We start from the raw sequence: 16,039 nt of genomic DNA, 5'->3' as shown, positions 1-16,039 counted from the left end.
GGCCGTCATGTGAAACTGTGTTTGAATGTTGTGACGATGCTTTTTCCAGCTGATCCAAGAGGCTTTTTAAACAGTTTATTTATCTGAAGAAGAAGCAGCATTTTAAGGAATATTTCATCGTTCACTTTATTCCAATTATTCAACATGAACACATCTGGAGATACACGACTCATACTAAACAGGAAGGAAGAAAATAATGACGGACGAATGAAGTGGAGTAGAAGTATAAAGTTCAACAAAATGGAAACACAATTGTAAGTACAGTACTCGAGTAAGTGCACGGAGTTACTTTCTATCATGGCACTTTATAATAATTTAAGTCACAATATTAGTGACAATATTTAAAAAAACAGTAAAAAGTACCCTGTTTTGTTCTGGGTCACTATTGCTTCTGTAGAGCCAGTTTATTAGGTACAGCTAGTTAAATCTAATGCAGTATAATACAACAGTCCTGCAGTAAATCCCTCCTTCATGTAGGTTGTAATGCTCAGGTTTTGTTTTTGAGGAGATGTACAGTAGTTTGTGATGCTGTTGAATTGTATTGTGTTAAAGTGAAAGATGTTTGGAATGCAAACAGGTTAGCTTTAGCTGTACCTAATAAACTGGAGTTTAAGTGTTGATCAATGTATTGGTCAACAACTATAACACCTCCTGTGGGCAACCAAAAGTGCAATATCAGTGTACAGTAACAATATGGTTTGTACTTGTGTCCTGAGATCAATTAGAGCCCTGATAGCATCTTTACTAAGACACAGTGGTGCTCTGAGCTAAATGCTAACATCAGCATGCTAACATGCTTAGAATGAAAAAGCTAGCATGCTGATGTTTAACATGATTGTGTTTTGGCATGTTAGCATGCCTAAATGTCCATAGTTTTGCAGGTATTTGGTCACAAAACAAAGCAAGACATTGACCTGATGATGGCGCTAGAGAAGAAAAGTCAGAGGAGCACAGTGGTTGAAACAATTCATCCTGAGAATGTAAACTCTGCAGAAAATTTCACCAAAAATACACCGGCCCAATTTTCATGAAACTTGGTGGAAGGGTGAAGTAAAGGCAGAGGAAGAACCCATTCAAATATGGAGGGGGGTCCCAATCGAGGGGCGGATACACTAATTTTTCACTTTCGTTAACATTGCATGATTGTGCATTCGGCCTTGGCGGAGGTCTTAATTCTCCGCTAGCCCGTCCAGTCAATAGGATTGTGTTGACCAGCTCAGAACATTTGACTTTTCTTTTTTTCCCCCAATACTGTGTCTGGACCAAATGGACTCATTTATTGCTGTTGTGTCCAACTGGTAATACGTTTGTTTACTAGCTCATGTGGGGAGGTTCACTGTTTTATTTTGGTCTCTAAAAAGCTTTAAGTGTGCTTTCAGCTCGGTGATGTGATGGTCAGCAGTCAGGCCGCCGACCATCACTTTCACCTCTCAGACGTTTAGCAAACCGGTCGCTGCAGGTTCCTCCTGGTCACCGTCCCTTTCTGCTCTGTAGGTGTTTGATTCAAGGTGACATCCATTTTGTTTTGGCTCCTTCTGTCCTGTGAGAGAAAGAAAACCAGTTTGTGATACTTGTTAAAAGGAGCTTGTTTAAGGAAGTAGAGATAACAAAACACACGTCTTACATCTCAGCATTAATGTGGATTAAAATCGTAACTTTAATCGTAAAGTTTAATTTGATTTGGGGGTTTCCCTGCAGACCAAAGTGGTCGTGTTTGCATTCACCAGAGTCCCTTTAGAAAACCTCTAATTTTACTGCTCAGTCCTGGTTCTGGTTCTCCCGTTAAAAGTTCCTCTCAGTAACTTTAAACACCCATCAAGACTTTAAATGACGATGACAAAAAGTCGGGAAGCAGGAGTTTGTTTTTGTAACTCACGCATCGCTCTGCTCCTCAGAACCAGAAAAACAACGAGACTGCAGAGAAGGAAGACAACAGTGGAGATGACAGCAGCACGGCCGGCCTCCCGGTTTCCACCTGAAAGAATATCAGAGGAGATGTTGAAGGGTCAAGGTGATGCCGTGTCACGTAACAGATGTTACTGTCAAGAATCATGAATAGAATCATTTCATGTCCATCATTTTGTCATCCTCATTGTTCATTCTGTAATTTACTTCTGTACACAAGACATGGCAACACTGGGCTGGGTTTTTCTGTTGAGTACTCTAGCTGATTTCATTGTATGACAAATAAACAAGTAAATTTAGATCGTAGTCACAATTTGCTACACATATTTCTCAAGATTAGAAAAAACCCAGCCTTTAAAAAACTAAATTTAGACACAACCTCCAGTCAGACTGTCTTGTGTTCAAAGACGCCGTAGAATAAAGTGAATCAAAGTTTCCTAAAGAGCGATTCAGAAAGACATTTACCATGATCTTCTGACTCTGGTTCTTCTTCTAGTGGAGGTACAGTTGTGCTGGAAACATCTGTCTTTGTCTCTTTCTCATCTGATTCAAACGACACAAACACGGTTATTCATTATTTGCAGGTTCATTATATGAATCTTGAATCCTGAGCTGACCTATAGAGTATTAAACTGCTTACCAACGATGAGCTGGACCTCACACCAGACCTTCAGTTTTGGGACAAAGCATTTGTATGATCCGCTGTCTGACAGGTTGGCTGAGGAGATCTTGAGGGTCATGTTTCCTCTGCTCAGAGCTTCATGATTGATGGTGGTCCTGCCTCTGTATTGATCCACCACTGGATCAAGGTCGTCCCGTCCATGTCGATAGACGTAGACGACCTGCTGGTTGTCAACTCTACTCCAATCCACCGTGTAACGAGACAAGTCGACCAGGTGATCCAGACCACAGTGAAGAGCAACATTCTCACCTTCAACCACCTTGATCGGCTGCGTTGGGCAAACGGCACGAGACCCTCCTGTGAGACAAACATGATCTTTAGACAGTTTGAAAGCCTCGAGAACAGACATCTTCTCAGCATTCACGTTGCACAGTCCAGGTGTTCACATTCAGCGTGTTTGCGTTGTTCTGTTTCATCCACCGGCCCTCTTAAATAAACTGGATAACCTCACGTGGGTTTAACTCAAAGATGCATGAACACAGAAGCTCAGAAGTTTGTTTCACTCCCGTGAAGTCAATGTTTGCAACACATTGTGTCAGAGCTCCAGACTGATGAAGCTTCAGTTCCTGCTGCTTCACAAAGATGCAGCTCAACTTTGTGATCGACACAAAAGTGTGACAAGAAAAGAGGACGTAGACTAAACCAGAAAGACTTCAGTATGCAAACATTTCCACCTGATGCCAAGTAAAGTAGTGTAATAAAAGAAATCTACTAATTTAATCAATATTATCCAACCACACTGCTTTGAGTCTCCTGAAATGTTTCATACATTTTAACTATGAAGTTAAAACACACGAGTGACGCTGGATTCATAGATTATTACATTTACACTAAAACTAAATACTGTCAGACTGTCTCCACTCACCAGAATGAAAATAAAGTTTGTATTTAATAAAAATAACATGTGCAAATACAAACACAGTGGAGCTTGTAGCTCAGATTATGTTATTGTTGACAAAGTGGTCGCTGTTCATCTGTTCATGCTGGATGAACTGACACTCTGAGGAAAACAGAAGGAGAGATGACATCATCGTCATTACAGAAAAACCTTAGAAAAACTCATGAAGGTCTATGAGCTCACGTCATGTTTCAAAACGACCTCCCAGCTAAAGTGACAAAACATCAAAGACAAAAATATTATATTTTTGGTATCGACCAAGAAATCAAGGCCCAATCCCAATGTCTCCCTAAAACCCTCAAAGCCTGAACCCTCAAGGACTTACTCACTTCACCTGGTAAGTGGGTGAATGTGAGAGACTGTGAGGCCTTGAGATGGTGTAAATATTAATGGGACAGCACTTTGCTGCAACATATCACGTTACCATGAAAACCACAATAAATATGATGTATAATTGTGGGTATTTATTTTATACTTTGTACTCCCTGATTTGAACATCTTCCAGGCTCTTTCCTCACAAGATGAGAGGTAACTTCATATAATCTATTTACTTGTTTTTTGTTAAAACAGCTTCAATGACAAAATCAAATATTTGATGAATAAATAAATAAATATTCTCTGATTTCATATTTATTTTTTGTTCCATCTTTAACCCTTAATGTTTCTGAGTAAATTTATTATGACAGGCTGAACACACGTGAGCCGTCCTCTTTGTTTACCTTTTTTTTACGTCTCCATGCGTCCACTGGTTACCCCGTGTTTAAGGTCACATTGCAATGATTTGTGGGTAATTCCCTAGATCTAAGTCAGCATCCTATGCTGATTTACGGAAAGGGTTCATAAAGGGCTCAAAATGTCAGCCGGAGAGCCCTCAAACACTCAATGATTTGACAGTGGGACAGCCCTAAACACGCCTCAAAGCGGGGGGACATTGGGCCGAAAAATTTAAATAGCTACGAGGAATTTGACTTCCGCACTTCCGGAAACAGCGGTTCCTCCGCGTGCTCAGCTGACACTGTAGTTATTTCCTATGTTGTTTCCACAGGAGGGGGAACACACGTGCGTTCTGCGCCAAAAGGCGTTTAGGGATTGGTAATTGTTATTTGAATCATCCATATTGGATATGCCATAGACGAAATATATTATGTTCCTTCTCGTAAACATAAGCGATCATTACCGTTGACGTGAGACATTTATTTTGAAACTGTATATTTCGGATTTGCACCTCATTGGCCACCAGTTTCTTTATCCAATTCACCGTTAACTTGTTTTCATTTCTGGCATTTAGTTTTTGCACCTTACTTGTTATTTGCCCTATACACGGTATATATTTGCAGTCTTTTTCACTTATCTCACAAATAAAGTTATATCCTACTTATATATCGACAATGAGACTGTTGTATGAAACTGTAGTTCATGTCACTTTCACCTTATTGGAAATCTTCATAATTCTTCATAAAAAAGCGTTTTCTATTAAAATGTGTAATCCCAGATTCCGTGTAAGTACACCAACAACAGATTGTCATAAAGAAGCCGGAGCTATGAAGTAGTGAACGATGCAAACTCACCCAGAATAGTTTGAGGAAACAGACAAATAATCAGGAAAGTTACAAGAAACTTCATAATTAAGTCCGTGAGCGAGGTGGAGACCTTCTGATACAGAAGTTCATTTTCGCCACACCAGACTACTTTATTTTTTTTTTCCCATTGCGCCAAGCGAGCTGCTCTCATTGGTAGGCGCGATGCTCATGAAAAGCGCTACCAATGAGAGCAGCCCGCTAGGCCCGCCCATTTCTACGCTGTTCTTCCGCCTCTCTCTCTCTCTCTCTCTCTGTTACAGAAAGATAGAATTGGGCCACTTGCAGCATTAACAGACTTTCACGTTAAACCAATTTAAAATACACAAAGAGAACTGATGTAAAATATTTGAGAGTTTACTCCACAACTTCAAAGGACTACAAATCCCAGAGGCTACAGTGAGGCGTCCATGTTCCACCGATATCTCTCCTGCTCTGAATGAAACTGAAGGGAATTGACTTGTAGTGCGAGTCCGTTTTGTTTATTCTTTTAACCTTTAAGATATTATCTTTAACAATATCCAAATGATGGTGCTCTTGAACATGTGTTTGATCATATTTTATATTCCAAATGATTCATTCATAAACAGTTTTTTTCCTTTTCTCTTTGAATTTAACATCTCAACTCACCGAGTTTACTGAACGAAAATTTAAATATTTTCTCCAATACGTCTTAAGCTTGTTTATATAAATGTATTTTTGTAATGCATTTGTCCTTTAATCACATTTTTTATTATTTGTGTGCATTTGTATTATACTACCTTCATATGTTCTGTATGTGCTGCAAATGTTTCTTTATTAAAATTTGTACTCTTCCTACTACAAAATAATCTTTACTAATCCCCCTAGTCCCCCTGCCAGAACCGAGTGTCCTAAAGGAAAAAAGGTCATGCCAAAGTGCAATAGTAATAAACTAAAATCAATTACAGTCTGTAGCTGACAATACACAATAGTTAGATAATAAAAAGTTAATGGATAAAAAAAAATAAAAAAAAAGGAATCGCGCGCATATATATATATATATATATATATACACATACATAGAGATAGAGATACACATATATACAGATATACATACACATAGTACACACACACACACACACGTGTGTGTATATACACGTGTGCATATACACACGCACGTACGTACACACACGTATATACACACGTATATATATGCATGTATACACACATATATACATACATATGTGTGTACAGATACATATACGTGTGTGTTTATACACATACACTATATAAAAGAAACTAGAAAAAATATCACAGTGCAAGGAAGACATTTCATATTCATCGTATTGCACCCAGATATATTGCACATAAGGGCATTAATTAATTTGCACATTTAAGGTTTCATTCATATAACGTCACGTTAATGTACTTCCTTTTTAATAAATGATTAAGGCACTTTTCTAGTCTTCTGACTAGAAAAGTGATGCCTCTGTCCTTAGACCCTCGATTCAGATTAACAAAAACTCCCCGAAGAAATGAGGACGACGTTCCCGCTTCCTGGACGGACAGACAGGAAATAGATGTCTTGTGTACAGAAGTAAATTACAGAATGAACAATGAGGATGATAAATTATGGACAAGATTGTCTATAACATTGTTTTTACTGAACGTTTTTCTCTTTATGATTCTTGACTTTTGTCTTGTCTGTTCCCTTTGGTTGTTGTTGAACTAATGAAATAAGTAACAAGCTAAGAACATAACTGGTTGTGAATGTATTTGCACAGTTAACAGTACACACTGACTGCTAAAATAAACTGCTGTCCTTGTCCTCATAGAGAAATGTATGCAGAAGCTCAACGGAGAGAGGCAGCAAGAATACGAGAGGCCAAGAGACATTGAACTACAATAGAGGAAGTGACCCTGCTGAGGAAACATCATGCAAGTGATGGGCGAGGTGCCTCTGTACGTGTCTTCTAGTGTGTTTGCTTTTTAAATACCAGCCCACCAAACATCTTGGTGCTATGAAATCAGGGACCCTTTAAAAATGTTTGAGAAAGACAAATGTATAAAGGGGAAATGAAACAAAATGTAAACAAGTAAGGTGCAAAAACTCAATGCCAGAAATGAAAACAAGTTAACGGTAAGTGGGATAAATAAACTGGTGGACAACAAGGTGCAAATCCAAAATATACACAGTTTCAAATCGGCTCACGTGTTGAAAATACAACACGTTTCCTGAAAGAAAAATGTTTTGAACAAATGGATAGTTAATGATTTGAGCTTCACTGCATAGTTTCCATAGTGTTATGCCTCCACACACATCTCCAATTAGTATCATTATTCTTTGTAAAGCAAAAGTGAAAACTCAGACGCATTCCAGCCAAATATTACAAACAATAACTAAATAAATAACATTAAACAGTTCAGTGAAATGTGTTAAATTCTAGCCAAATATTTCACTCTTTGTTTTAAAGACATGATAGCGTAAAAACGTTTTACCTGGCTCGGTAAACTGTAAAGAAAGTCCACATGTTAGAAACTCCAACGACTGACTTCCTCCCCCCCTCCCCATCTTGTGTTATATTCGCACATGGCCCTAAGCTCCGCCCCTTTGTTTGATGCATTTTGGCGCCATTCGGGGACTCCGAGAACTCTCATTGGTTGAGTTCAGTGAGCAACGAAGTGACGACATAAACCGTTTTATGTCCCATTGTTGTCATATTACTGATACTAATGACACTTTTTGGATAACATGAGATGAAATATAAATCATATCCTTCATGTTAAATATAAATCTCAGCACACTGTGGAGTCATGAACCTTTAGGACGACATGTCAGTGGAGAACACGTGATGCAGTGCCCTCTATATACTTTATATTATAATGATCTCTTGTTTATACTTTCTCTTTTTATTTATGTCTTCGTGCTGCTGCATCACCTGAACATCCCCTCTGATGATCAATAAATAATTATCTCATCTTTATTTATAGAGATGTTTTCACCTCTATATGGATATATGTTCTTGTTCATTGTTGCCTTCTTATATATATTCATGGTATATATGCATTTATCTTTTTTGCCTACTTGTGTTGCATGTACATAAAACTTATATATGTTAAGCTCTCTTCAGCTTTGTTGTCCTTGTTTCAGCTGTATGTCTACTTCTGTGTATAAGTACACGAGAGCAAAGAAACCAGACAAATTCCTTGTGTGTGTAAATAAAGATGACTCTAAACGTTGCTGCAAAAGTAAAAAACTTCCAACATTAAAAATAGAAGAATACAAATATAATATTTGAGAGTAGTTTTCACCTTAAACCTAGAAGTACATTATGTATGTGGACAGCTGTAGTCTGGATCCGTTTTTCATAGATTGGGCTCTTTTGTACTTAAAAGATGAAATGTTGATACTTCAGCATACAATATATTTTAGGTAACTGTGTTTTTACAATTCTATGTCCACAGTTCATGTTTGTTTATTTCCTGTTTTAACTTGACGGCCCCCTGCTGGTGCTCTGGAGTCTCTGTCTGGTCTTCACTTTATCTCAGGTGGTGTTTTAGTGAATCATTAATGATTGCTGTGTACTAATGTGTTCCATCCTTCTTCTTTGAGAGCAAGCAAACTCATATTTATATGTTGATATATAAATCTTTAAATCCAGCCATCACCATCCTATGAGATGAAAACAAACGACTGACTGTGGAGCCACATTACCGTCAAAGAAAAGCTGCAGCGCATACAATCACCATGATGACAAACAGATTCAGAGCCACATTTTATTACCAAAATGTCTTCGTATTAGTTTGGATAAAATGATGCCGAACACCTCGGTGTGAATTACTTTCACCACCGAGAATCAAATATGAAATCGCAGAAATAAAAACACTGACATCAGGTAACATTCCCACATATTTATTTGAAGTGATAAACATGATTAACCTCACACTACAATACAACAACCAAAGAGACAGGAAATATAGAAAAAAAGGAAATAAAATATAACAAGACCGAAGTCAAGAATCATAAATATAAAAAGGTACAAGTTAGGAGATTGGGAGCATCCAACGATGCCAACAGCGCTAGCATCGCAAACTACAGAGAAAGTGCTGACTGTTCATCTGAGGGGGAGCCAGAAGTGGAAGCTACTCCTGCAACTCTTTGTACTCGGAAAAGTGCAATGGAACGGAAATTCAAGTCGGAAAAACGAGACCAAAATGTATCGAGCCCTAATTAGCCAATTTATTATTACCTTTTCATATTTGTTTACTTTACGTAGTGTTTGTGTTGTTAAAAAATGCTGTAACAACGTTTCCATTTAAATTTCCATTCAGTTAATTTGTGTCTTTGAGAGCACGCGGTACTAGTTTGAAACTAGTAGCCAACAATCTAGTGTTAAGTATTACAATTACACAGAAAATTAGGATTTTTTAAACAAAATATGGAGTTTGTTGTCAAAACTAAGAGCCAATCAGCTGTTTGATCAGGCAACAGCCAGGCGTTTCCCATCATGCACTGGGGTCACGCAGACAGTGGAGAGTAACTTCGGCACCTCGCTCTAAAATCTGCAGCCGCCTCGATCTCGTGATGTCAATGTTGACCACGTGTTCATGACGTGAGTTTCTAGAGGATCCCGTTGCTCTTTGAAAGAGGTTCTATAAAGTGATGAATGTGAATGTTGAAATCAGTTTGAATTGGCTCCGACTCTCCGACCTTCCAGTCTGGGTGAGTTTGGAGATCCTGACTCTCTGATGTTTGTTACTCCAAAAATAATATAAGAGTACACATAAGAGCACTTTATATTAATTAGGTGGTTAGGTAAGGTAGGTTGGTGGTAAGGGTTAAATGTCTTGCTCAAGGACACATCGACATGAGACTAGCGGAGTCGGGGATCGAACCGCCGACCCTCTGATTGAAGGACGACACCTGAAGAGGAGATTGTATCGGCGTATTTTGGGGGACATTGAAAGGCTTAGATTAGTTTTATAACCAGACAATAAAATATAACCAGACAATAAAATAGTCCATCAACCTTGTTGGATGGTTTTTCCGGATGAATGGTTTTCGTCATGAACCACCACCTCTGTCAATGCTTCTGCGGCGCTGCGAGGGTCTTCATCCCCCTCTGTTGGTCCGGTCGACATCTTCTTCTTCTTTCCTCTGAACGTCTTCTTACAAATCTCTGTGAGAACATGGAAACCACTTTGAGACACTAAATTCATACAACTTAGGAAAGTCTGTGTCTATTGTTAAGAATGTAGTCCGTAGAGACAACATGAGAGGATTTATATGAGAGCAAAGAAGAAGATGATACACAAATCTGTATTTATACTTTCTCAGAACTTCTCTTTTTATTGTGAAATATTGGATAACCAATGTATTTATTTGGGAACATCAAGTCAGTAACCTGGATGGAGATCACCTGCCGTCACGTTGTGATGGATCTCTACCAAACCCTGTGATACGCAGAGTCTTCACGAAAAAGGTTTTGAATTCATTGGAACACGAGTCAGAAGTCAGATATCTTGCAGACGAAGTGACTCACGGTTAACGGCCACTACACGTTCATTAGTCGGCCGTAGGCTCCATCAAAGAGGTGTTGCTTCAGTCGGCGATAGACGACGACTTAACAGACATTTATTTAAATAAAAGTCCTCGAGATGGTCACTTAAAGTTTGTAAAGTCCGCCACTGACAGTACAATGTTGGAGAGCAGTTTGTAACTTACTGAACACTTTAGATTTCCACAGGATACAAAGAACAGCAACACCAAAGACACCAAAGACAACGGGAAGGACAGCCGTCCTCTTCACAGCACCTGAAGGAACATCAGACAGAGTTGATAAGAACACCATGAGGCTCAAAGGTTATTTAATATGGTTATTCATTCTGATGATTCATCTATAGGCTACTCCTGGTGATTAAACAACAAAACATTTAGACACAACCTCCAGTCAGACTGTCTTGTGTTCAAAGACGCCGTAGAATAAAGTGAATCAAAGTTTCCTAAAGAAAGATTCAGAAAGACATTTACCATGATCTGCAGGTCCAGTTGTGCTGGAATCATCTGTCTTTGTCTGTTTCTGTTGGTCTTTGGATGCTGTTAAAAAAAAAATATACAAAAGAAACCTCAGTACACTGAAAATACAGGATAAAATATATTCTAGTAATATCAGACAGAGCTGTTTGTTTTAATCTACTTGGGCTCTTGTTCTTGTTCTCAGAGAGACTGAAGGATAAAGTGTAAATATTCAAAGACATTTACCATCATCGTCTGTCTCTGGTTCTTCAAGTGCAGGTCCAGTTGTGCTGGAAACATCTGTCTTTGTCCCTTTTTCTTCTGATTCAAGCGACACAAACACAGTTGTTCATTATTTGCAGGTTCATTATATGAATCTTGAATCCTGAGCTGACCTATAGAGTATTAAACTGCTTACCAACGATGAGCTGGACCTCACACCAGACCTTCAGTTTTGGGACAAAGCATTTGTATGATCCGCTGTCTGACAGGTTGGCTGAGGAGATCTTGAGGGTCATGTTTCCTCTGCTCAGATCTTCATGATTGATGGTGGTCCTGCCTCTGTATTTATCCACCACTGGATCAAGGTCGTCCCGTCCATGTCGATAGACGTAGACGACCTGCTGGTTGTCAACTCTCCTCCAATCCACCGTGTAACGAGACAAGTCGACCAGGTGATCCAGACCACAGTGAAGAGCAACATTCTCACCTTCAACCACCTTGATCGGCTGCGTTGGGCAAACGGCACGAGACCCTCCTGTGAGACAAACATGATCTTTAGACAGTTTGAAAGCCTCGAGAACAGACATCTTCTCAGCATTCACGTTGCACAGTCCAGGTGTTTACTGTCCAACTTTGTGATCGACACAAAAGTGTGATAAGAAAAGAGGACGCAGACTAAATCAGAAAGACTTCAGTATGCCAACATTTCCACCTGATGCCAAGTAAAGTAGTGTAATAAAAGAAATCCACTAATTTAATCAATATTATCCAACCACACTGCTTTGAGTCTCCTGAAATGTTTCATACATTTTAACTATGAAGTTAAAACACACGAGTGATGCTGGAAAAAGCTTCACAGGATTAAATAGATTATTACATTTACACTAAAACTAAACTAAATCAGCTCCAAAGGGTTCTTTCCAAATCAAACAGGTCTTGTGCTGTCGTCTGTGTTGTTATACTGAATTTATTAGCTTTACTGTACACGAACATCATATCACCACTAACACCACAGCTAGGAAAAAAGTGACATGAAGATCAAACACTTCAATGCACCTAAATAAAACGAAAAGTTCAAGAAAGTCTCGACAATATCAAACAAAACAAGCTTTAAATAGCGACACTTATTCATGTTATTGTGATGTTTGGGTCAAACGCGTCAAAACTTAAATAGAGCAAACACTACCGAGGTTAGGCTTACCATGCTAATGCTAAGTACGACAGTAGCCGAAGAAGTCTCCGAACAGTAACAACGTAGTTTTTATTTACTTTATTGTTTTTAATAGAGTCAAGATGTAAACTTACCGGCAGCAAAGTGAAGAATACCGAGTAAAGTGATCAGTGTCACGATCATTTTAAATACAGACTGTGGCGCTTTAAAAACAAACGTGTTGTTGCACGGCTTTAGTGAGACTTGTTTTCCGGGAAATATTTCGCTTCGAAAATTTCGCGCTATGGATGTAACCGGAAGTATCTGTGACTTCCTGTTTATTCCTGAAAACGGTCCGACTTCACAGCAGTTAGTTGTATTTTTTAGTGTGGAGATTGGGACACACAGTTTCTGTTGAAACGGTTTTTAAAATGTTTTAATTAAACTGTGCGGTTATTTATTGTCTACATTTACATCAGTGCAGGTTGACTAAAATAAAAATATTCCGGTTTAATACAATACAGTTTAACAGTAATACAAAAGATACAACATGCAGACTGACTGCAGCACTGTTGTATTAAAACTGCATTTAATTTCACTATGTGTATTCATTTTAGTTCTGTATATCGAGCATTTTGCACAGAAAAGTTTTGTATTATTATTGAATGATGATCAAACAAGTGATTTATTAGGACTTTTCAGTTAATTTAGATCATTTCCCCCCAAATTTAACGTGTGAAACAATGTCAGCTTCAATACTTTAAAATATATATTGTTGGTATTTATGCAGTTTATCCCTCTACAAACGTCAAATCTACACGAGCGCGTATTCATATTTCATAAAATAAACGCACGAGCTGCATCAACACATCTTTATAACTCACATTAATTTAAATAAATAAAAAAATCTTAACTTAGTAACAAAATCCTCGTAAATACGTTTTACCTACAAAGTTCAGTCAAACCCTGTTGCACATTGCTTTATAGAAACTAAGGATTAAAGTGTTTTACCTGAGAGAGACTTTGAGTGAAGCCCTCATGCTCGAGAAGCTGCAAATCGTAACCAGTGTCTCCCTTACAATCATTTCCCGCCGGTTTGGGGTTTCCGGCGGACCTCATTGGCTGAGGAGCTGTGGGCGTTTCCAAAATGTACTTTCTGGCGGGTTTAAGAGTCTGTATGAGTAACACCCACCGTCTCTTCTTCTCTCTCTTTAACTGAACGAGAGACATTTAAAATAGAAACAATCAGAGCTTTCACTACAAAAAAATACAAAAAATGAATTCACTTAAAAAAGTAAACAGAAAAACGAAGATGGAAATTATAAATAACAAAAAAAAATTAAATATAAAAAATCTAATGCTTATTTTTTTCTCCCCCTTAGCTTTAGTTACAATTTTTTTTAAAATAAAGTACATTTCATATACCGAGTACTGTATTTAAGTAAAATTCCGAGGAACTTGTACTTTACTTTTCCCATTTTCTGGTACTTTATACTTCTACTTCACTACATTTGAAGCAAATATTGTACTTCTCTCTCCACTAGATTTTACGTTAATAAAAGATATGAACTCATAATAACAAAATAGCTTTACTAAAGACTAAACCAGTGATTATTAACATATAGTTCAAACAGTATTACACTGCGTACACATTCAGTCTGACCTGTGTATTTAATCCTACATCTTTTAAATTACTTGTAAAAAGTGAACTCATATTCATCACTTCACAACTGTTGCTGTGGAAAAAGCCGATAATGAGATAAGTGATCAAATATTTATACATTTTAATGTTTGTATTTTGAGACCGACTTCCAACACTTCCATGTTTCAGTCTGATGTCAAACAAAAACACTTATGTTAGCACACCAATCTGAAAACACCATTATTATTATTATTATTATTATATAGCAGACAAGTTATAAGTACACACGTCTAGTGAACGTTTAAATACTTTGACTTCAGTAAAGGACTAAAGTGTTCCTCAAAGGACACAGACTCATTAAAACAGAAACACGCTGCATCAGGTCCCTTTTTCCCATATTTATTTGAAATTATTCCAAATGATAAAAACATGGTTGATTAACATGAAACGACCACAGGGGTTTATTTTGCTCTTGGAGTGGACAAAGTGAGAGCAGGAGGAGACGCCAGCGTGTCGGGTCACCTGTGTGACAAGCTGAGCAAAACATCCGGGACAGGAAGTGTAGTCCCACTGTTGTGTGATGTCATCACAGTACCCAACAAATGGACTCGTATAGAAACAGGATCCCCAAAAAAATGTCGTCTCGTTGGCAAAATGTCACACATGCGTTGAGCTCGTCGGCCCTCGTTGGTCCGAACATCCAGAGAGAAGCGCTCCAGAGTCACACCAGAGCTCAGCGACTGAACTTTGTTATAATCATTTCTCTTTCCTATATTACAAGCTTTTTACAACATCAAAAATAGATCAACAGCTATGATTACCATATTCCTTAATGTAAATATACAATATTTATTGCATTTTCAAATAAACTTGTTTCTCATATACCTTGTCGTCATCGTCTTTACCCCCTAAAAACAAACAAATGAGACGTACTGGTACCGATGAGAGTGACAACAGACTAGTGTAAGGCAGAGACCAGCAGGGGGCACTGCAGCACCGAGCGTCTCTCTTTCTTCCTCTTAGTGTGAATTTGATGGAATTAGTGTTTTAAAGTAATAAACCTCCATCTGCTTAAACGGTTCTCTGGCACTTATGTGTTCCTCTTTTTTTATAGTATTTTATTTGTTTGGTTAGCTGCTACCAACTACGCTCTGTACAAACTGCTCCTTGCATAGCAATTAAACAACATGTCGTCTTCCTCGGGCCGTTAAAGTCCTTCTATGGAAACAATAAGAAAGTAAAAAGGGGCCACCGGCAGCAAAAGTTAATCGATGGATTCACAACAGAGTTCAGCTTTTAGGTCGACTTCCCCGGACAGGAGGTTGATAAATGATCCCTTATAAACGCCGTGAGACCTGCAGCTATCACACGGTCTTGGTCCAGTAAGCAGAGAATGATTTAGTGGAACCACAGAGTGTTTGGAGGAAGATGATCAGAGTGTGAGTTTAAACGCATCAGAAACATTCGGGATGAAGCTGATCTCAGCGTCTTCTGGCATCATAGGTGCATAAACAAGCGTCATGCACAGTGTCTCAGTTCAGCAGTTGAGCTTCCGTGCAACATGGCCTCAAGATGGAAATATAACCCTCCCCCCCACTATAAAGGAAAGTAGGGGGAGGGGGGCGCAGAAAACAAACAGGAAACAGTTCCTCTCCAAATGTAAAAATAAACGACGAGGCTTCTGTCAGAACTTGGCGAGCTTTGCAGTTTGCAGAATATGAAAACATCTCAATTGAATATGTATGTATGTATGTATATATACATACATACATACATACATACATACATATATATATATTTGACTCCACCCAGTTTTGGCACACTTGACACACAGAGTTGATTCAAACACACCCTCACCTGGCACTCCTGGAATGGCTATTTAAGACAAAATACAACTAAAATAAAAAATAATAACCATCATCACCCCCCTCCTCTCTCTCACACACACACACACACACACACACACACACACACACACACACACAC

At 38.4% G+C, this 16,039-nt stretch overlaps 2 protein-coding genes across 5 annotated transcripts; both read right to left on the bottom strand.

The window, feature by feature from the left end:
- Positions 1 to 920: 920 nt before the first annotated feature.
- On the bottom strand, positions 921 to 5,126 carry LOC116401425 (butyrophilin-like protein 2). Of its 2 annotated transcripts, none has more exons than XM_031879807.1 (5): positions 5,054 to 5,126; positions 2,546 to 2,884; positions 2,371 to 2,448; positions 1,877 to 1,975; positions 921 to 1,540 (listed from the first exon to the last, which is right to left on the bottom strand). In XM_031879807.1, the coding sequence occupies exons 1-5, from the start codon at positions 5,106 to 5,108 to the stop codon at positions 1,431 to 1,433; spliced, it is 681 nt and encodes a 226-aa protein (XP_031735667.1). In that variant the 5' UTR covers positions 5,109 to 5,126; the 3' UTR covers positions 921 to 1,430. The 2 variants fall into 2 exon arrangements, with proteins under 2 accessions (XP_031735667.1, XP_031735668.1); XM_031879808.1 differs by having other exon boundaries at positions 921 to 1,535.
- Positions 5,127 to 8,954: 3,828 nt separating this feature from the next.
- Positions 8,955 to 12,703, bottom strand: LOC116401421 (butyrophilin subfamily 2 member A1-like). 3 transcript variants are annotated; one of them, XM_031879798.1, is made up of 6 exons: positions 12,567 to 12,703; positions 11,458 to 11,796; positions 11,286 to 11,360; positions 11,055 to 11,120; positions 10,749 to 10,838; positions 8,955 to 10,203 (listed from the first exon to the last, which is right to left on the bottom strand). In XM_031879798.1, exons 1-6 carry the CDS (start codon positions 12,613 to 12,615, stop codon positions 10,049 to 10,051), a joined length of 774 nt encoding a protein of 257 aa, XP_031735658.1. In that variant the 5' UTR covers positions 12,616 to 12,703; the 3' UTR covers positions 8,955 to 10,048. The 3 variants fall into 3 exon arrangements, with proteins under 3 accessions (XP_031735658.1, XP_031735657.1, XP_031735659.1); XM_031879797.1 differs by lacking the exon at positions 12,567 to 12,703 and having other exon boundaries at positions 11,458 to 12,225; XM_031879799.1 differs by lacking the exon at positions 12,567 to 12,703 and having other exon boundaries at positions 11,286 to 11,357; positions 11,458 to 12,225.
- Between the last annotated feature and the right edge of the window lie 3,336 nt (positions 12,704 to 16,039).

The sequence above is a fragment of the Anarrhichthys ocellatus genome, unplaced genomic scaffold (assembly GCF_004355925.1).
Source record: "Anarrhichthys ocellatus isolate YVR2014 unplaced genomic scaffold, GSC_Weel_1.0 scaffold437, whole genome shotgun sequence".
NCBI lineage: Eukaryota > Metazoa > Chordata > Actinopteri > Perciformes > Anarhichadidae > Anarrhichthys > Anarrhichthys ocellatus.
Note: the sequence above shows the minus strand (reverse complement) of the source record. Positions and strands in the feature narration are given on the sequence as shown.

What these genes read in the sequence shown, in the direction of transcription:
- LOC116401425 (XM_031879807.1), bottom strand. Translation starts at nt 5,108, where the DNA reads ATGAAGTTTCTTGTAACTTTCCTGATTATTTGTCTGTTTCCTCAAACT. An exon ending in TGAGGTCCAGCTCATCGTTG is followed by an intron (nt 2,449 to 2,545) that starts GTAAGCAGTTTA and finishes CGTTTGAATCAG; the next exon opens with ATGAGAAAGAGACAAAGACA. An exon ending in ACCAGAGTCAGAAGATCATG is followed by an intron (nt 1,976 to 2,370) that starts GTAAATGTCTTT and finishes ATATTCTTTCAG; the next exon opens with GTGGAAACCGGGAGGCCGGC.
- LOC116401421 (XM_031879797.1), bottom strand. Translation starts at nt 11,848, where the DNA reads ATGTCTGTTCTCGAGGCTTTCAAACTGTCTAAAGATCATGTTTGTCTC. An exon ending in TGAGGTCCAGCTCATCGTTG is followed by an intron (nt 11,361 to 11,457) that starts GTAAGCAGTTTA and finishes CGCTTGAATCAG; the next exon opens with AAGAAAAAGGGACAAAGACA. An exon ending in ACCAGAGACAGACGATGATG is followed by an intron (nt 11,121 to 11,285) that starts GTAAATGTCTTT and finishes TTTTTTTAACAG; the next exon opens with CATCCAAAGACCAACAGAAA.